Below are 22,460 nucleotides of genomic sequence, written 5' to 3'. Positions count from 1 at the left end.
TAAAAAACTAAAAATAGAACTACCCTATGACCCAGCAATCCCACTACTGGGCATATACCCTGAGAAAACCATAATTCAAAAAGAGTCATGTACCAAATTGTTCATTGCAGCTCTATTTACAATAGCTAGGACATGGACATAACCTAAATGTCCATCAGCAGAATGGATAAAGAAAATGTGGCAATATCCTATATTTATTATTTGTACTTGGTATTCCAGATTTGAATACTTACTGTATGTCAAAATTTTGTTTTAAATTCTATTCTCTAAGTGTGTCATATTTGTAAGTGTGTCATTCAGTTTTAATATTGTTGTAAGGACAATTTCTTTTCAATTAATAAAGGAATTGATCTGCAAATATTAAGGCATTAGCAGTAGTAAGTCCTTGGATCATAATTTATGAGTCGCTGGAATCTTTTTTTGAAAACTGTATCTCCAGTAATCAATAAGACTTAAGTTTTCTTTTCTAAACACAATAATGAATGTGTATTATGGGTTATAATCTAAAACCTTGCTTAAATTCATATTAACTTCATACTTCTTTATTCAAGCAATCATCTGATTGTTTAAAAGGATAAGTATAAAGAGATTATTGACTATAAAACAACAATTAATGCCTCTTGAAAATTTTCTGACATAGTTGTCTAGTAATAAACTGAAATTCAAAGTCCAAAACATATTTAAAAAAACATTCTTCTCCACATGGTATTCCATTATGAAACTGCTGCAGGGAACATCACATTCGTTGAACAAACGCAACACTATAATCAAGCATCTGCTTGCTTTCCTGCATTGCATATACAACAGAGATTTGTTGTACTTTTTTTAGTATTCTCCATAGGTTTCTGTGTTTATAAAGGTCCAGAAATTATCTTCAGAACAGATCCTCCATATGGCACCAGGAAACTTAGCATAAGAACCTTTCTGACACAAAGGATATAGAACTCTCTTATTTCAAAATATCAAAATTTTTCCACAAATACAAAACGATCAAGCAAGTGTTAGGACCACCTCAACTTCTGTTCAATCTCATCAAAATTGATTTAGTTGTCTGCACATGTCAACTTTAATTATCAAAAATGCACACAAAAAAACAGCATATTCCTTCCCACTTAAATGTTAAACATATGACTCCAGTGACATTTTTAATAACAAATTCTTTAAGACTTAGTATGTGTTCTTGATCTGCAGAGGGCTAACAGCATGATGTCACTAAAGAAACATGACCCAAATTTTAGTTCTGAGGTTATATCCACAAAAGAGAAATAAAGTGGAGATGCCAACTTTTCTGCATAATTATTGAATATATAACTGACCTGGTGAGTCAACCCAAAGAATCTCAAGGAAAAAAATATATAGGGCTTCCCTGGTGGCGCAGTGGTTGAGAGTCCGCCTGCCGATGCAGGGGACACGGGTTCGTGCCCCGGTCTGGGAAGATCCCACATGCCGCAGAGCGGCTAGGCCCGTGAGCCATGGCTGCTGAGCCTGCGCATCCGGAGCCTGTGCTCTGCAAGGGGAGAGGCCACAACAGTGAGAGGCCCGCCTACCGCAAAAAAAAAAAAAATATATATATATATATATTTTGGTGTTCTTTGTTAAGACTTTACAAATTTCACAATTTGTTTGAACTCTCCTCTGCAATTCATTTTTTCCTCTGTAAATCTCTCCTGAGTTAACACCTGTTAAAAAAGCTAGCATGTAAGACATGTAGAACACTGATAACCTGACTACCTTCATTCTACTGTAAGTTCTAAAAACCTACATTCTAAAATTCACTGAATAATTTAAATAACAAATAATTTTTATGTCTATGCTCATGTGCACACACTTTCTTATTTTTGATTTTATAAATATAACCTTTAAAGTATTAGAAAATACAAAATACCATGTTAATCTATAAGGATAACACTCTTAAATGACTCCACCTTCAATATAGTGAAACAACTAAATATAATGTCAATTACATAAAAAACACTTGTTATGCCATAGAAGATTATTCAGACCCCACACAAAAAGTAGTTTCCTTCCCTGTAATGGTAACAAAGTGATTAACTAGCAAGGTCAACATGAAGGAATGATATGGTTCCAAGTGTGTATGGTTCCTTAAACCTTGTCAAGACATATTGCCAGATATTTCAATTAATGTGTAACAAGGTCACAAAATCAATTTCTTATCAGCTAAAAACACTCTTACAGTAAATTTTATTTTCAAACCATAATCTCTAAATTAAATCTGTGTCCCTAAAATATACAGTACAGAAACTCAGTCATTGGGTTTCCCCCTGATAGCATTTTCACAAATGGTACAAGGCTTTGTAGGCTATATATAGCCTACAATGTTTGGCTGGATTCTAATCTTCTTAGAGAATGTCTTTATCTTTTTCCATTGCAAATGAAGGACCAAAGTGTTAATTTCCTCCTAAAAATAAGTACAGGCTTTGAACAATCTGGCATTCTATCTTCTAGCAATTTGTTTGGGAACTTTTAAACAGTTATAAAGAGAATCTCTGATACTGTATACTAATCCAGATTTCTTGGTAATATGAATTATCAGAACATAACAGTGCGGGAAAAATCACGTTAATACGGGAAATACCATTACCGTGCAGTAAATTCCATTTAAAGGGACTTGGCAGGAATCGAGCTTTTCAGGGCAATGACACTCAAAATAATCTTATTCTTAATGAAACCTCTTTGACTTGAATATAAAATACCACCGTCTATTACATTCAGGTGCTGGAGTTCTTTCTTTATATTCCAATTTCTTTAAACAAAATGTTTTTTTCTCCTAAAATCCTTATTCTCACTCTACCCACAACTACACATGAGACTACAGTAATTTAAGTCCTGATACCTTTTCCCTCAATGGTAATGGACCAAAATAGTTAAAGCAGCTGAAATGTATCAATAATACTGCCTTAATTTTTTAATATCCAGAAAATCACAACTTTCATGGCAGACAAATATGATTTGTTCTGTTTTTTAACATTCAAAATGCTTGATACATTTATACAGATGCTGTATAATGTACACTACATAGTGGTATTATCTCATACAGCTGACCAACAAATTAAAATATCTATTTATTATAAATTCAGATTCTTGGCACCAGTTTGATGGTTGGTAAAATATGGGATATAAAATCATATCTCAAGAAGACAAGAAGAAGAAATTATCTGAGATAATACATTAGAGTTTTTCAAAGCATTTTTCCCACAGCCTCCTAAACATATACTCTTTTAGTTGATTTCAGCACTGCTAGATAGCATGAAAAGAATGTTTCCTAAAGCAAGGAAGTGAATAACTCTTAGGAAGGGTTACAACACATTTTTAAAAATTAAACACAATATTTCTGTAGATGAAGATACTATTTTCTTCATAATCTTTATATATTGGAAGTATTAAAATTCTAATGAAGTAATTTAAAGTTACAGAGAGTAAGAATATTTTTTTCTTCCCAATTCATTCATGTGATAATATATTCTATTTAATCAAATTTAGAGTTTGATAAAAAAACAAAATAAAATTTGTCCTTCACTTGGTACATACTAATGCAAAAAAAATAAAAAACTTCACCTTAAGTAGGTAACTGAAGAATAAATACAGCTTCATGTAATGTTGTATTTAAAAAGATTAGTTCATGGGAAAGAGTGATAAATGTGAGACAAATATTTTCAACAACACAGAATAAAATTCTGTTTTGAAATTAAAGAAAGAACAAAGTACTACTAATATGCTTAGAAGTGAAAATACCATTTTTCTAAGTGCTAATAATTTCACAGTTACTAGGATTTCTATGAAAACAGCATATGTGACACATCAGATGCAGAAAAAAAATACCGTAGTCAATGTGACTCCTGGGACTCTGAAGATTAGGGCCAGGGTGCTTCAAAAACAGGAGGTCATCACAAGGTATGAGTGCCAATATTGCAAATGTCCCTGCTTTAGGACATACTGCTTCCTAATTCATGAAAATGTTCAAAAGAGCAATAGATAAGTTAATGGAAATTCAGTCTTGCACAGTTGATCACTCAAAATGAAATAGGGAAAGACAGTTTGGAGAAAACCAATGTGAAGTTTATTAAGCAAACTGATCATTCATGCACATTTTCTCTCTGGCTATAATGGATAGTCTTTATTTACAGCAAAATATTTCGGTTGGGATTATACCTAATGAAATCTTGCTATATGGGTCTCTTACAATCTATAGAATTCAAGCAAATCTAAGTGCTGATCCATGCAAGCAGGAATACCACCCACAATGTCTTAATAAATTCAGCATAGACAAGGAGCAATAAGAATGGGGCACCAACCAATCAGAGTAACCAGTCAAAAACAATCCATAGTATTTTACAGATTGGATCCAAGGAATTTTGGTAGTTTCCAAGGGTCCACTCAAGAATAAGAATTAGTTACTCTCCTCAAACAGCAGTCACTGTTGGGATTCCCCAGGCACTATTAAAAAGCAGGCACTCTCTATGTCTGTGTCTTTATTCCTGTCCTTGAGGACATGGAGAGGGGGAAGGGAAAGCTATTAAAAAGCAGGCACTCTTTATGTCTGTGTCTTTATTCCTGTCCTTGAGGACATGGGGAGGGGGAAGGGCAAGCTAGGTTGAAGTGAGAGAGTGGCATGGACATATATACACTACCAAATGTAAAATCGATAGCTAGTGGGAAGCAGCTGCATAGCACAGGGATATCAGCTCAGTGCTTTGCGACCACCTAGAGGGGTGGGATAAGGAGGATGAGAGGGAGATGCAAGAGGGAAGGGATATGGGGATAGATGTATGTATATAGCTGATTCATTTTGTTATACAGAGGAAACTAACACAACATTGTAAAGCAATTATACTCCAATAAAGATGTTTAAAAAAAAAAAAAGCAGGCAGACTCCATCAACACTTATTCCAATATCATGGATTGATGGAAAAATAAAAAAGGAATTATGAGAAGAAGATGAAAAAGCAAACAATTATTCTTAACATATAGAAATAAGAAAGGCCTTGCAAAGAAAGTGACGTGTGTTGAGTTTTAGACAATGAATCTCAGTTTATAATTTTTCCAACATTGAAAGTGCCTGATTTCTTTCCTGAGCACACACACAGCTGATTATCCTGTCCCATTTATTGAGTCTGACACAAAGTATTTTGATGCCTGGAACTATATGAAATCCTCAGAATGGAGACATTTAGCTACAGGTTTCCAGCTGAGAAGACTGCCCCTCTGGTCAAGTCCACTCTCAACATCCCTGGCTCATCACAGTTATAAATAAACAATCATCAATGTTCTTTTGAAATTGCAACACAAGGACAAGTTCTATTTTGTAGCATTTTGTTCCAAATTGTTCATTAAATGGTACTTATAAAATCACATGAGTCACAACCCTCCTCCCCACATAACGAATATGTGTATCATTTTATTCAAAAGGGGTTCTCTCAACCACATACAACAGTGACTGAACCTTTCCCAGAGGACAGCAAATATAAAAAGGTTTATAGCCTTCTTGTTTCTTTTTTTATGATTCAGGTGACTCTGATATAGCACTTCTCTTGCTGATCATATTCTATTTAATACCTTACTTTTTAGCACTGTAATACAGGGGGATTCACTGAAGATTCGTCCAGAAGTTCCTTTCAAAGGAGAAAATCACCAGAGAAAACAATAATGGAAATAATGGAAAATAATTTTATTTATGTGCCTGCCTCTACTGATTTGTAACATCTGCCTGGAGAAGAACTTTGAGGTTACATCCTGGTTCAGCAGAAAAGAATATCATGATGGTGTTATGGCCATGAATAAGGAGAAGGGAGCACAAGCAGTAGATGAAAGCCTCACCTGCATTGGTCATGCCAGCTCCAGAGATCGCAGGAAAAAGCAGGGTAGTAGAGTGGAAAGTGCACTGAGTTTAGAGGCAAGAGACCAAAATCCATATCTGTTTCACTTTCATGTTTTAAATTGAGCCGAAAATCCATTAGTTACCAAAAGTAGATGAACTGTATATTGATTACAGTCCAAATAAAAGTCTCACAATAACAGAATCAAAGAATTTTAAAGCTGAGAGAGACATTAATAACAATTACCATAACAGCCCCAGTTGAAAAGGACTAGAATATATATAACGAGCTTGGAGGCCTCATCACAGTCATATGAGCATTTATTATCAGAGAATTTAGTTACTTGGGCATGTCATACTAGGAGGGTTCAAATTACAGGGCTGGCTCTCAGTTATTGAGATACAAGGATATAAGAAAGGGATCCAATAATGGGAATCTGGAAGATAAGACTTTGGTGTAGTAATTATTTTATTTTTTTAGATGATGGGGTAATATCACAGTATTTCTAAGATATACCCCTCCTTTCTTAAACTAGAATTAGTCTCAGAAAAGGGTTAAATGAAAGTAGATGAATGTAGACATGGAGGCCCAGAGGATTGATAGAAACTCTTCTTGTAGTGGTCATTGTTGATTTTTGGCTGCCTGGCATCTATTCACTCTCCTGATGGTAAGAGTCACTCAACTGTCGTCTTGAAAAACACTTTTTCTCACTCTGTCCCCATGATTTGAGTAGGTTTTCACCTATGCTACAGAAATGAAGCAGTCTATATATTCTATTATTTAGGTACACAAAGGTAATAAACATCTTGAATGGATAAATAAAAGTGACAGGTTATGAAGTAAACTATACTCTTCTTTTATTGCAAGATATCAATAGGTATTCCTTCAACATAAGCTGAGAAGCAAGGCACAAACATATTATGCAAAAGACAGTTGAATATTAGAGGGCTCTTTTAACTGAAGACTCAGGTGTTTCTTAAGCTCTGGGAAATTGTCTTATATCTTTTGTTATTTCCTTTGCTATATCTTGTCTGATCCTACTTTAATAAGACTTCTATTAGATGAATATTAGGTTCCCCATGTTGTTCTCGTATTTTCCATCTTTGCCTTTTAGTTCTGCAGTCTCTGGGTATTATTTTTCTGCTGCTTTATTGCACATTATTGCCTCAATTTGGGAGTAACATAGATCAGAAGATAAATATATTTTATTGGAGGAGAAAAATAGATCTTTTTGTATGAACTATCAAGAGTAGTAGCCCGTGAATTCAGGAAATTACTCAGGGAAAACAAACAACATAGGTTGGAAATTGCAAATAATTACAATATTATAACCACAGAATTTATAAGTAAGTCAAAAACAAAGTTTGAGTTCAATCAAATGGAGCAGAGGTTCTTCAACAACAATGCACTATTCCTGGGTACCAAGTATGGGCTCTATTCCCATATTAATGACATTATAATGTGAAAAATTACCAGCAAATCATGGAATTAGGGTCAAAAGACACATTGACTACCCTGTTTCACCTTTGAGATAAACTAGGGGAGTAATTTGGGAGAGGTGTAGGCAGAGATAATGGAAAAGATCACAAAGGGGGTGAAATTGGGTTATTATAAAAAGGGGGATTGTACTCAGCTGATGAACTTAAGAATATCCTGACTTACGCAGTCCAGGGGTATCTTCTACTGATGTGTAAGAAAATTTGAAATTTGTAGTTTCCCTGTTCGGTGTGTGATCATTTTCATAGGAGAGAAAACCCAGGAATAGAGACTTTAGTCTCAATCTTCTGGTGATTTTTAAGAATTCCTTGCATTACTGACAATTTTACCAGCTTATTGTCTTGATGGATTTCTATGAAAGGAGATGAATAAAAGGATAAAGGAGGTACAAGGAATTGAGTAGCACAAAGGTTATGGGATATACCAAAGAAGAAAGTATTTTTTCTGGTATAATAGCTCTTTCACACACAGAAGCCTATTCTATTTGTTTTGTTTGTTAGGATGCAAATTTTTTGAGAATCTCTTTGAGGGTATCAACTGGAGTTTTTCCTTCAACCTCTTTTCTCTCCCTAGAAAGTATCTTTTTCAGGCCAGTTCTATTTATTCATCTTTGTTTTGTATTTCTGGCTTTTCTCCAATCACTGGTTATCCTTAAAAGACCCTTATGCTTATAACTAAAGAACAATGTTGATTATCACAGGTACCATGGCCCAGGTTTTGCCTGACAATTACAACCTCTTTAGCGCAAGAGTTCTGGGTTTGCTGTATACATGGGTGGGGCAAGTTTCAGGCATTATTCCAGGTAGCATAGGTGGCGAGTGGGCAGAAAGGTGGTATGAATTTGCACCTTAAGTGATGACAGGCAGATGACAAAGTTTCCTTTGAGATTATTTTCTTGGCTCTATTTGGGAGCAAACACCAAAGGGAAATAGGGAGACCAATCTGTACAGCTTTAGGAAAATAATGTCCCAACCAATCACCTAGATTTCCACTCTCTTTCTGGGAAGGGTAAAGAATATGACCACCACAGGGAAAAGACACCATCTTCACTGAAGCCTTCTCTGTGTACATTGAACTACCCCCATTTGTAGCACTGGATTCTGCTTTGAGAAGTTCACTCTTAATTTGTAGACTTCTCATGAGTCTCCTTTGATTTCACTGATTTTATTTTTAATTCACTGGGCTTGAAAGAGATAGATAAACAGGAGTTGAACAATTGTTCCTGGCCTACGATTTTCATCAAGCTATTAAAGCTTGTAAATAGTTTTAACTTCTCTGCACTTATTCCTAAGGTATCATAAATATACACACCACACATTTTTTTTTCTTTTTATCAGTTGTTTTGATAATGTAGCACAAAAAAAGCAGAATCGAGGTAGGAGGGGTAGAACCAAAATAATTCATTTTTTTCTTAATGAGATTCAATTTAATTATTTGCAGACTTAATTCACATAGTAGTTTGAGGATCATATGAGAAGATTGTTTGAAGGTACTTTCTCTGGAAAATTATTTAACCTATAAATTGAGAATAATACTAGGTTTTACTTCAGAGTCGTTATGAGGATTAAATTTATAAATTCATGTAAAGCGCTTAGAATAGATTGTAGCTCAGAGAAAGCAGTCAAATTAATATCAATATTATTACTTTTTTTGTGAATAAGCTGTAAATCTGAAGTTCCTTATTTAAGCATTAAAGAGACTAAGTACAGAAGAAGAGAAATAATGTGAAAATGGATAATCAGAAGGCTGGTTAATTTGCTTCCAAAATAACTGGGAATTGGCTATGAAGTATGCTAATGCCCTATTAAAACTGGGACTGTAGAAAACTGACATCCCAACAACAAAAGAAATATCATCAACTTTGTAAAATGAAGTTAGCAATCTTAAAATATTGACAAAATAATAGAATTTTAATAAGCAAAGCAAAAAATTTGAGACTCAGTGAGTCACTCGATGGTGTTAAAGTTGCTATCTCCAAATTCCTTTGTTCTTCTTTATGCCAATATTTTCTTGAAAAGTAACAGAGGTTTAAAATGTATGAAAATTCTACATTTAGAGCACAATTTTCACTTCATTTAAATTTCCTAGCAGATCCTAAAGATATGACTGAACATAAAATATAAGATGGTACAACTGCCATGTTCACTTTTCATGCAAAAAATGAAAACTAATGCTAGAAAAATGATATTCAATTTTATTGCTATTGATGCTTTATCAGCAACACATATTATATGATGTATATAAATATAAATATATATATATGATGAATCAACATTTTAGCCTGCAGTAAAAACAAATTGATAGTCTTCATTTGAAAAAAAGCCCAGCACTCTGATAATGTCAAATCAGATAGTAAATCTTATCTAGGATTGATTTAACACAGAAATTTGAATAAGTATTTTTGATTATTGATATTAGAACTCAGAAGTTCTGTGTTGATTTTTACTATTTCTCTTTAATGCTCTGTGCCATTAGTTATCTGATATTACTTTTCTGATTCTAAATATGCAATGAATCCATGTAGATAATATTGATTAAAAAGTAATCAAAAATAAATGAGACTTCTACATGAAGAAACATTTTCACGTTTCATTATAGATTAGTTGGGAAAATCTAAAATCATATATTCATATTAAACTTTTCTTTAAGATCTCAGGATACGTCTTAGTTTGTATCTCATTCATTGTCATATCTGTCCAGTGAGATAAACATGAAACAGGATAACTTAGAAAAATGATTCCTGAAACTTAGTCTGCAAAAAATGACCTTGTCAAGTTAGATAAGAGAAGTTTTTAGTTTTTTAACATTGTTATTGGACTATAATTGCTTTACAATGGTGTGTTAGCTTCTGCTTTATAACAAAGTGAATCTTGTGCTATACAAATAGAGGGAGGAGATATGGAGGAGTTTTTAGTTTTAAAACTGTGGAGCTAATCAGCAAAAAAATGACACAAGTTCTTTTTCCTTTTCTTTTTAAAAATAAAATACTAGCTTAAAGATGGTTTCTATAATGGTTTATTCTTTTATTTTTCTCTTTTTATATGGTAAAAGAATTTGTAACCTCATAGAGTGGATTTTTTGAGGAGGTTCTACTTAATTATTGTGCTTGAGTTTGTTCTCTCTATTGTGTAACCCTTCTTGTCAACAGATGAAAGAGGTCATATTTCTAGTTACAAGGAAAAGAATTTCTGAAATTGGCAAAGGTATTTTATTTATTTGGATGAAGTTCACAGAAATCATGCATCCTGGAATGTAAGCCTTGGGTTAATTCAGACTATCATTTTTTACACAGGTTACAGTTTCCATTCAGTACAAGAAGGCCCAAGGAAATATGCACCTCATTTAAAAAAATTTTGATACACAGCTATCTAGAAGCACGTTAGAGTTCATACTTTTTCAAGTTTGTATTAGTATTCATTTTCCTAAGAAATTCCTCTGGAGTATGTAAAAATACACTTGTTTTACAAAAAAAAAAATTTGCTTCCTCAAGGGTTTTTAGTAACATATTACATATGAAGGAAGATGTGGATGTAATGTTATAGAGACATAGATTTCTAAATCTTCAAATATTCCTTAAATATTACTTAAAAACCAGAAGACACCTCCTTCTATGGACTGGAATAAGAAGAAAAGAGAGAAAGACATAGAGAGGGGGGCAGAGAGAAAAAGAGAGAGAGAAAGGGAAAAATTAAAGAAAATGCTAGCCCTGGCTGCTACTCAATTCTGTACTCCTAAGTTGCAATACCACAAAATGTAATAAATGTAAAAGGATAAGAAAAGTTGTAGATGAACTACTAGGAGAGCTGATGATGCCAGATGAGAAATGAAAACAATATTCAAAAGATACCCATTTGCAGCCTTAAGACAAAAAAGATTTAGAAGCTGCTGTGAAAAATAGCTTTTCTAGAGAGACCTGATCCAGGCAGTTTTGATGCACTCTATCTTCTGGGTATGTAACTTCACAGAAGTTAAATATCAGTACAATTTAAAGATGATTATAAACTTTAACTTTCCTTGTTTTTGTTCCAACTGTCTCACTCAATAAATAGACTAACTTTGGTAACCAGATTATTTAATTTGCCAGATCATGACAGAACTAAACTGATGGACCATCTTTTCAGGTAACAGAAATAAAATGTTGGTATGCTAAATTATTAAGGGTACCATATTCTAAATTTTCAAAGCTAGAATAGGTTTCAAAAATGACAGGGCCAAAATGAATATTCCAATTGTTGAAATAAGTAAAGGTAATGATGATGTTTTAAAAAGGTAATGATGATGTTTATCATATAAGAAAATGCTTGACCTGTTCCCCAAAATGCACTGATACATTTTATGACATTTTTGTCCTACACTGTAAGGTTTATTTCATAAAATATTTGTATTAACGAAAATATTTCTAAGTAAGCTGGTATACACTTAGAATCTAGTTCAACAATGTGTTGGGTTTATCTTTGTTACATTTAGAGCTAGAGATATTGACAATCCCCTTTGGAATTGGATGAATGAAGAACAGATAATGCTTATGAAATGAATGCATGAAAATAATACAACTATCTTTAAGCAAATAAAAGAACTTAAGCATCCCAATGAGAATTAACAACTTGAAAGTCAGTACACTTATTCTAGTGATCTCGCTATTATATGCAATATCAAAACATTTCAAAACTTAAAAAACTGTCTTTGTTCCATGCTACTCATGAAAAATATTTCATCTCATATTACTTTATAACCACAAACCATTTCGGCAATTAATCTTCCACTTCACCCATCAGATTTGGTTAAAAGTTTCTCTTAGCTGTTTCTGAAGATTAAATCCACTCTCAAAATCTCACTGTCATTGAGGATAGGAAAAAATATATATATACTTAAATAATTTATTTAAATTTAATTTATTATATTACACATATAAATTATAAAGTAAGAGTTCTAATAAAATTTTAAGCACTGGTAGCATCATTTTCATAATTAAACCATCTTAGACAATGATATTTACTTGAGTGAGAAATGGGTGATACCAATTAGTTTGTTATTCTGGCATGTTTGTTCTGAAAAATCATTTACATACAGAATGTGACTATAGCTCATAAAAGTGAAAAGGTATATGTATGTTATATAGCTTTGACTATATGTATATATCATTATTAAATATGAAATATCATTGAGATTTGATGCAAAGAAGAGTACATAAGAGTTATTTTTCTGTTCACATTTCTATTACAGATATTATCATTTGGTTAAATATTTACAGTTATAGTTATTATTTGTAGGACATAGTTTAGATAGTATATATAATTGTGTTAACTGATGTGTATATTCATGACATATACATTTTGTATGCTTTGCATCTGTTCTGATGACTATTGGTTTGCCCATTTTGATGAGCATCCTCTTTATTACTAAAGAAAAAAATTGTTATGGAAGCAATCACATGTCCTCAGCACTTCTATTTTATCCTGGGCAGATTCATGCTAGTGGACTATTTTAATTAATATTTCTCCCACATTCTGCTCTTTAGATAACTATTGTGACACTGTTGTCTTTACCTTTACCAGCCTCATACTGCTCTCTAGTTTATTATGATATTCTTCCAGTTGAATTTTACAAGCATACATATGGTCATTAGATAACAATGAAAAACTACTTTTTTAATCATACAGTATATCTCCCTGAGTCAGGCACCAAGACTTCATTATTTTCTGTAAAGTGCTTGTGAAGTTGTTCATAATAGGCTTGTCTCAAGCTCTGAAAATATTTTTATACATGCATACTGGTAGTCAATTACATCCTTCCTGACCATTCCTCTCCTTACCTGGGGCAGTTGTTTTCCTCCTACCCATTCTCATTCCATGAAACTTCCCAAAAAACAGCCCCACTTAATGAGCTGATATGAGAGTAGGGAGACTATTTTCTCACCACTCCCCATCCTTACACCCAAACATGCACTGCACTGCATCCTTCCCCTGGTTCCTGCTTCTTGCTTCTCACAGCTCAGTTTATTCCAACTCAAGCAATATAGTGTTCTAGGTGTAGCCAAAGATTCTTTCAGCCCTTCTAATATTCCTTCCCTTTTTTAACACTTTCATAACTACCTGGGGGAGGAGGGATCTTTAACTTCCTATATTTGTAACTACTGTAAACTAGAAGGTAGCCAAAAATGTACTGAGAACCATAAGGAACAACAATAGTAATATATGTTTAAAGAACTAAAATACCTACATTTTATAGTTAAACATCATCAACAATTTCAAAAGCCTTTAGATGTACCCCAAAATTTCTCCACACTTTTTCACTTCCTATCTTAAAATATACTTACATGTCAGCATAAAGATAAGTATGTAATAAATTCCCATTAATACCTCAATAAACTGGTAATAAATAATTCCTATTAAAATGATACTGTTCCACCAATTTGGTTTAAAAATCTGTGTTAAACTAATTATGTCAGGTGACTGGTAATACGCTGACATTTTTGGTAATTTAGAGAAGGCTGAGATTCCAGGGTTTGAGTCCTAGCTTTATGACTTTAGCCTGGGACACTGGGGAACTCACTTAAGCTTTCAGAGTCCTGCTTCTCTCATATGCAAAAGGCTGTAGCGTGGAGTTCAACAGAAGCTAGTTATAACCAGTAATAATACTGTTTGTAAGTAAAAGACAGCATCTGTAGTTTTTATTTCAACTGCTTGATATGAAGATTAAAGTACATTGGGTAGATGGATCATAAAGCATAATGAACTGTACTATTGGTTTTACAGGTTGGGTAAATGGCCTTTGTGAGTTGACCCTTGCTAATCCGTTCTTACTCTACCTAATGGGGTCATCTTTCTAATACATACAATCTATCATGTAACTCAGCTACTTAATACCTGCCAAAGGCTTTCTTTTGTTAACAGAATAAAGTCCATACCTTTGACATCTTGACTTAATTGTCATTGGCCCCTCAACTAAGATACCTGTGATATATATCCAGCATGAAATACTTGGAGCTCCTTAAAAAAAAAAACACACACACACATGTTCAACTTCTAGGCCTTTGTTACTGCTGATTCCTTTTGACTGACTTCTGTCTGTCACTTTGTTGGTCTTAATAAAACCTATTTATTCTCAATTCTGAGCATAAATGTCACCTCCACTTAGAAAGCTTCCTTGCTGTGGACTTCACATCTCAAACTTACCTCTTTTAATACCTTTTATAACATTGTATCAAATTATTAACATAGTTCTGTAACTGTCCTCAGATATATTAGAAATCAAGGTCAATTTCTTATTGATTATTTTAACCCAAGGGCATAGCAGTATCTGTTAAGCAGAGGCCTTATGGTCAAACACAGTGAGTAATAGTACAGGCACTGGAGTTAGACAGACTTGGGCACAAATCTTGGCTCCACTACTTATTTGTTGTGTCACTTGAGATTTTCACTTAACCTTCTTAACACTCTATTTCCTTATAGATAAAATAGGAAAAATAACGGATGAAGATGTTATGCTAATTAATATCTTGGACTAAGTGAACAATACAGCTTAACTATCCTGATGATGATCCTGATGATGATCGTGATAATGATAATGATGATGATGAAAGTGCTCAACAAATACTTGTTCAATAAAAAGATAATTAAGTGAAATAAATTCACTACTATTAAAACTGGTTTCTGTGGGACCACGTAATCCAAAGTCTAAATAACTTGTTCAAAACTAGCTCTTGGAACAGAATACTTTTAGTAAGGTTGGGTTATTATCATGACATTTATTTGGCATGCCTTGGAGGGAGCCGGATTTTATGAAGATGATGAAGATGATGTTAATGATGCCAAAAAACAACAATTGTCACTCCTCAAGAAGCAGGCATCTTCAGTAACAAAAATTCTGTCCAGTGACTTCTTAGACACCTACTAACAATCTTAGAGAAAGATAATGAAAGATGGGGAATCTCTTCAGAGATGAAAAAAGCCAACAAGATTCTTCAAACCCAAAATATAACCTAGACGAGTCAGCAGTTGAAAACACAATGTTTTGATTCCAAAAATCATATTAAATATATTTACTGAAAAAAAGTGTCCCAAATTTGTCAGTGGATTAATAAAATGTGAAAAAGATGAAAACCACTGTTTGAACAGTTTTAAGAGGATATTATAAACTTCAGATAGTGAATATTAACACAAGTGTATATGTACCATTCTTTAAATAAGAAGGGAATTTAAGAAGAACTTGAAAAGAAAAAAAATTCCCATTACAAACTGTGCTCTGTGTGAAAAGAAATTTCAGGGCCAAAGCTCTTGAAATATTTTTATTTTCAACAGAAAATATTTTCTGCCCTTCAGCTGACTATTGACTAAACAGCAGGGGGAAAAACAATTGCATTGGATAATGGAAGACGTGTTTTTAAAAGAAATCATTAAAAACATGATTATGAACTGCTTGGCTGCTGAAGGTCCAAATTGTGAAAAATTATTGATGTTAATGATGGTAATCATGACACTTGAAATGTATCTAAATAACAAAAAGGCAACACTGCTTATGAAGTACTCTGGTACAATTTGTAATGATTAGTGGAAAAGCGCATTAATATGTTTGATGCCATATTTTGAAGGTCACTCAACTATCAACTTGCCATAATGCCATTCAATTAAATACACAATAAAAATCTAAGATTATTTATGGAAAGAATTTTGTAGTGCTTGTAGAATAGTAAATTACAAATCCCGGCTGTATGTACAAGCAGAAATGCCTGATCTAATGCACCATTAAGCAACTGTAGTTTTGCTCCACATTTTTAAGCATTAAACTAATTGTGATGAGGTCTGGTCTTACTATATACTGCATATTTAACCTTTTTTAAGAGCCTATCAAATTTAATCACGAGACGCAACTTGTTTATGCTATAAGCAAACACATGCAATATTAACAATGCACAATATCCTGGTTTAATTAGAAAAAGTCCATGTTATCTTAAATACATTTAGGAGTGTAATACCACACAGTTCAAGTCTGAGACTGCCATTTAATTATATTTTAAAACTAATTTACATAGCTTGGAACTTTTTTTTCCTCGCTCTCTCCTACACAGAATGTTGTTCTATTGACCTAGTTAAACTAGATTCTACTAAAAATGAAAGAGAGAATAAAGACTGGGTGAAGCTTGAGGAAAGAAGAGGCATGGTGGTGATGGAGATCACAGACAAGAAATCACTTAAATTTGATTATGGGATAGTGTTCTGTTCATCAAGTCAATGGGCTAAATTGTAGCCTAGAAGGAACTTTCCTGGCGTTCTTGCTCTGGGCTCTAGCCTACAGTTCCATAAGTGGGATCTACTTTTTCAGAAAAGAATATATTTCAACATTTTCTTTCTCTCTCTCTCTCTCTGGGGTATATATCCAGGGTATGCAGGAGAAAACCTCAAATCTCTTAATGGTATTCTCAAATTTAGATAGGCAAGTACTAAGGAAGGTATCTGAGGGCAACACCTGCGGGTATAGCCTGGACTTCATGAATTCTCTGTTCTTTTGTTCCTAAAGGTATTGACTCTGCTCTCCGAACCTAGTTTTCCAGCTTAAGTTCAAGGGCAATCTTTACCCAAAATAAGATATGCATGGAGTCATCAAAAGTCCATAATCAAGTATAAATATTGACCTGGGAAGTTTAAACTTATTATTTCGTTAATTAAGCTTTTTTTATCAATAGCATGAAACCAAACAGTATAAAGTAAGACAACTTAACTTCTCGATAAGAAAAAAGCAATCATATCAGAATTTAATCTTACAATATACTTCAAAAGAGGTAATAAAGATTGTTTACCTTCACAAATTGTGACACCATTTCCTGAAAATCCAATATTGCAATAGCAGCCTTCAGCTCCATTCCGTATTTCACATTTTGCATTTGGGAGACAAGGTGTCCTGGTACAATTCTGAGTGTAGCAACAATTCAGCAAAGTGGAAAAACCCACTAAAGAAAATAGAGAATACACCTTTTCAAAAAGAAAAAGAAAAACCTTCTCCCACTGTTGAGTTAGATGACATATACATTACTATCCTTCTTTCTTTCCATTTAGATAAATGCATTATGAGAATGTCCCAAAGGAGAATTTAGGTAAATAACAGGACATGACCAAGTGAGTAAAAAATGTAATGCTTTTCTTCAGTCTCAGTGTTTATCAAGTAAACCTCAACCAAGCTAAAATGTAGTAAGCAACTTGGCTTTATAAAGAAAACAGCATTCTTACATCACTGGACCCTTCACCTTGAGGTGAGATACTTTTAAAGGTAGCTGCATGATTGTAAAGTAATATCCCTCCCCTGGGAATGATTCTGTGCAGAAAGAAATCAAGGTGAACTGAGTATTTGTGTCTTTTCAAAGTCAAATCTATGTTATTTTAAGATGAAGAGCAACATATCATACCATTCAGGAGAACAAACACAATTATTACTTTTTTTCTGTGTTCTAATTATCTTTTAAAATTCTGCCTTTTCCATAATAAAGTTTCTTTTACGTTTTCTCCCGTTAGAGGGGAAAAAAATCAACTCAACATACTGGTCAAAGATCCATCTTCCAGAAATGGAACACCAGACAAACATGACCAATAACATGCAGCATAAGAGAGAACAAGCCTTTATTTCAGAGTTTTTGAAAACAAAGTTGGCAATGGTATTTTGTGGGCTGTTAGGAAAAGATAAGGAAAAGGGTAGGACGTTCCTTTTTTATTGTTGTCCTAGGCCTTGTCAAGACAAACCCGCTTGGGATGGACAGTTATGAATCATGCAAGTCATTACTCTGAAAACAGTCATCCGAGATAAACTGTCCTCATCTGGTTACAAGAGATTCTTAAACATTCATTTCTAAATCCTAGCCTCACATAGGGCTGTATATACTGTCTAAACCAGAATTAATTCGGCTTCAAAGATGTGATTTATTATCTTTCTGCACAGTATCATCGAAATGGTATCTTAAAGGAACCCAAAGTCTGGGCCAGCAGTCCCCTTGAAAGGCCAGGAAACCTCCCACAAGTGTTAATTATTTGGATTTCCCAAATGTCTAGGGGGAAGATCAGAAGAAAGGTCAAAGTCTGGGACTTTGAGGACTTTGGCAGCAGGAATAAAAAGATGCCTTGGTCCCTGGGTACTGAATATCGAACTCCAGAGTTGAAAGGCCAAGGAGAAAAACATCCTGAGAAGGACTGTGTCAATTCCCCCTGGAGTCTTGGCCAAAAGCACTCGGCACGTGAGTTCCACCTTGGAAATAGCCTACAGGTGCTGGCCCGGGGCAGCCGGGCGACCGGGGCGCGGGAACTCACCTAGGAGCGGAAGGAGTCTCATTGGCGGCGCCGCGGTCGTGGCGGTGGCGGTGGCGGAGCGGCGGGGCGAGCGGGCCGTGTACCTGGGGCGCGGCGGGGCGGGCGCGCCAGGCTCCCGGCTGCGGCCCCCGTGACGCGCCCGCTTCCTCCCGCCACTTTCCGGCCTCTTTTGTGTGAGTGCGCGCGTCCAGCGCTGAGTCTGCAGGCCACGTCCGGGCCCGGCCCCCAGGCCACCCTAACCTCACCCCTGGCCTCGGGGCTGCCGGCCCGCTGCGCTCCGCGCGCCCCTCGGGGGGATTTTGTCCCCTTCCCGCGGGCAGCGTTCAGGGTGCCGCCCTCAAAGCCAATGCGTTCCAGAGTCCCGTGAGCGTACCTCGCCCCGAGAGAACCTACCGAACTGCCTATCAGGAGTCCTCCCTGCAACCTCAATTCCGGGACACAGCTTTTCTTTTTTTTTTTCTTCAGTAACACGTTTCCCTAAGGAAATCTGGGCCCAGAAGTAGGCTGGAAACTTGGATCCAAACAACAGGGCCTTGGTTTCCAGCACTGAGGCCGCACCTTGTGGGGACTCAGGGTTCCAGAGTGTAGAATAAAGATACTCTGCCTTGCCTACAGAGCCTACAGATTAGGATCGTGTCTAAAATGACTGAGTAAAAAACAAGCAAACAGAAAAGACAAGTGTCGAGAATTAAATGGCTATGAAGTACAAGATGCTGTTTTCCACTTTCAACTAAAATTTACCCCTCTCCTCACCAGCTCCCTCCCCAGAACACCTGGTGCATCGTGTATAGCTTTCCTTTCATGTTACTACATATGAGTTGATTACATAGATACGGATCGTTAAGGTTGAAACATGGAAACATTTTTAGTGTAAAAATTAAAAATAACTGGCAGGCAAGGCTGATCTATAAGACAGAAAGCAGACCAGTGGTTACTTGAGGTTGGAGTGGGGAGTGAGGATTCACTGCAGAGAGACACAGAGGGAAACGTGGGGTAATGGGAATACTATTCATTTTGATTGGGAGGCTGGTTACCTAAATGCATGCATTTGGCAGAACTCATCTCTTAAAATTGTGCCTTTTATCACATGGAAATTATACCTCAATAAAGCTGATTTAAAGAAAAGACATAACGGATCTTTGTGTCACTGACACAAGTCCACCTAAAAATAGTTGGGCACACCTTTGTCACATTTCATATACGTTCTGTTTAATTGAACAAACATCTGCTAAAAGTCTACTTTGTACAGAGAGTACCCTCACAAAGATGATCAAGTCATGGCCCTTGGACTCCAAAAAGATTATAAATAGTGGGGCAACAGCTAAAACTGGTCACAGTGACACAAGTCACAATGATACAAGTACTTATGTATAGACATATTTCCTTGGCTCTCTATTGCATTTTCCTGGACCCTTTCTAGCTTAATTCCTACAAAAAGCTCCTGAGTGTGGAGCTTCCCACAATAAATGAGGGAAATGAGGAACAGAGGTGTTGTGTGATTTGCCCAGAGTCACACAGCTAGTCTAGCTGACCCAGGCTATTTTGCTTCTGAGTTGGTGCTCTCAGTCACCCTGCTATATACCTTCTATAGTGGTACCACCCTGAGAAGGGTATTGCAAAAATGAGTAGTCATCAGTTATTGCTACCCAGGAAGTCTGGAAAGGTGATTTAAATGCCCTAAATTCCTTTTTTTTTTTTTAATAAGCTAGACAGTGATTCAGTGAATAAAACTCTCTGGCAGCAGTCTAAATGAGGGATGTTATGGAGACATCAAAGGCAGGGAAGCCAGAATAGTACAGGAAATAGACTACAAATGCCTGAACCAGGATAGGAGTATTGGGATGGGGGAGATAGGGACAGATTGGAGAAAGGATTAGATAAAGAAAATTGACATCTGGTTGACTTGCTGAGGTTGAGGGATAGGTTTAAAACAGAGTGTGAAGATTTTCTAGTTGTGTGAGCAGAAGGTTGGAACCATTCACGAAAAGAGGAAAGATAGGATGAAGAGTGGCTTCAAAGGGGAAAAAGTAACAAGCCCAGTTTTATAATATAAAATTCGAGGTGTTCTGAAGACCTGGCTCCATTTATGGGAAGCTAGTTTTTCCAAAGTCATTGCATTGTACTTATGAAGTCATTGTGTATACTCATCATTCAAAAGACATAAATATAGAAATATATTATTTCCTAAGACATGTTGTAAACTGAAACACTGTATGTATGTTTAAAATCACTGTCATAAAATAGTTTACACCATAGATCTGCCACACATGCTTATGCTTGATTTTTATACTAAAGATAATAGAAGACAACCAACTTAAAAACATATTATTTTTCTCCATTCATTGCTTAAAAATAACAAAAATGAGGTAAAATGCAATTTTAAAATATTTTCCAAACTTTCTTTTTGCATGTGTGTTCTTATTAAAAAGTAAAAGCTTATTCATATATTTTTATCAAGAAAATACAGGAGAGTAAAATGTGAGCATGAAGTGTTTAATGATGCTTATAGTTTTAAGATTGTTCTTTGTAAAAATCAAAATTACTTAATTTATTACTCAAAGTCATTTTCATAAGAAATAAATATAATAACTGAAAAATTTTGGATATGTTGTCTTTACATTAATGAAAAAAATATATTGAATTTTCATTCCAAATATTTTACTTGTGAGAGAAAAGCATATGTTAAAGAAGTATTCTCAAAGAAATATAGAACTTTAAGTTTAAAATGTTATCAACGGTCTTCATTTGGGTACACTGAGACATTTCTAGTCTTTTGAAGATATAACAATCCTTTAGAGCTTGATTTTGGCCTAAATATAACACATGGAAGTAAAATCATTTTAAGCTGCCTATCTAATTGCAGTTTTAATACACTAGTATAAACATTCATCCTGCAATGCGAGATCTTATCAAATCCATGATTAGTTCTATGTTGGGTCTGTCTGTAAGATGCCAGGATTTAAACAGGTTTCCTTGAAAGGTTTTTGGTCAGGTTGAAGTTTGCTGTAGAAAGTATTTACTGTGAAGACCTGGGTTTAACTCTAATTTTTATTATGAATGGATTCTTTAGCCTCTTTGGGGACCAGTTTACCCATTGTAACATGGAAATAACAATGCCTGCCTTAGTAGATCATTGTGGGTTGTTAAGGTCATTAACATACATTTCAGAACTATTGGGCATTTAGTACCTTTAATATTTAAAGCATCAAATATAGGAAATTAGTACACAATTAAAATGAAGACCTTATCCATGGATGTATTTATGGTGCCCCAGAGACTGGCACGAGAAACACATGCAGCTTCTGGACCCCCTTCATGAGGCCTCTGTGAGACTGTCTGATTCCTCACCTGAACGTTGGTAGTGTGACTGAATTCTAAGTGTTTGGCCAGCTCTGTGACTATACCTCTAAATATCATCATTACTCACACATCATTTGAATTTTCTCAACTATGGAAACTTTGTCACCAATTTCTAAATTTAGGTAGCTCCTCATTTCTTCATATTGTCTCTGTTCCCATAAGACCCTCAAAAGGATTACAGTTTACCAAACATGTCTTCCCACCACAAGTCAATTTTAGTCTAACCTAGAATTAACAATGTACAATTGGCAAAATGACAGCGAAAAGGTTAAAAAAAAAAAGATAATTGAGTTATATGTAAGGTTGGGAAGAGTAATTGGATGGCAACACACTCAACGTTTACACCAAGAAGTGTTCTACCAAAGTGGGACATCCGTTCCTCATTGTAAGGGAAGTTCCACGAATGGATAAGGATTGAGGTTCCACAAGGTGAACTTCTCTATTAATGGTTCTTAACCTGGTCTCTTAGAACTTGAAG

General features: G+C 35.0%; 1 protein-coding gene across 2 annotated transcripts in view; it reads right to left on the bottom strand.

Annotated features, from left to right (window-relative positions):
* ADGRL4 (adhesion G protein-coupled receptor L4) overlaps window positions 1-18,834 on the bottom strand; it is a 121,652-nt gene extending 102,818 nt beyond the window's left edge. The window contains exons 1-2 of one of the 2 annotated variants that reach the window (XM_081224714.1): window positions 18,623-18,834; window positions 17,128-17,277 (exon numbers count right to left, since the gene is read on the bottom strand). In XM_081224714.1, the coding sequence (XP_081080840.1) occupies window positions 17,128-17,277; window positions 18,623-18,644 (172 nt within the window). In that variant the 5' untranslated portion in view covers window positions 18,645-18,834. The remainder of the gene's footprint in view (window positions 1-17,127; window positions 17,278-18,622) is intronic. The other variant, XM_081224713.1, reaches the window with a different exon arrangement.
* Window positions 18,835-22,460: the final 3,626 nt, after the last annotated feature.

This window comes from Mesoplodon bidens (genome assembly GCF_964165515.1).
Source record: "Mesoplodon bidens genome assembly, chromosome: 2".
NCBI lineage: Eukaryota > Metazoa > Chordata > Mammalia > Artiodactyla > Ziphiidae > Mesoplodon > Mesoplodon bidens.
This window is presented reverse-complemented; position numbering and strand designations above follow the sequence as displayed.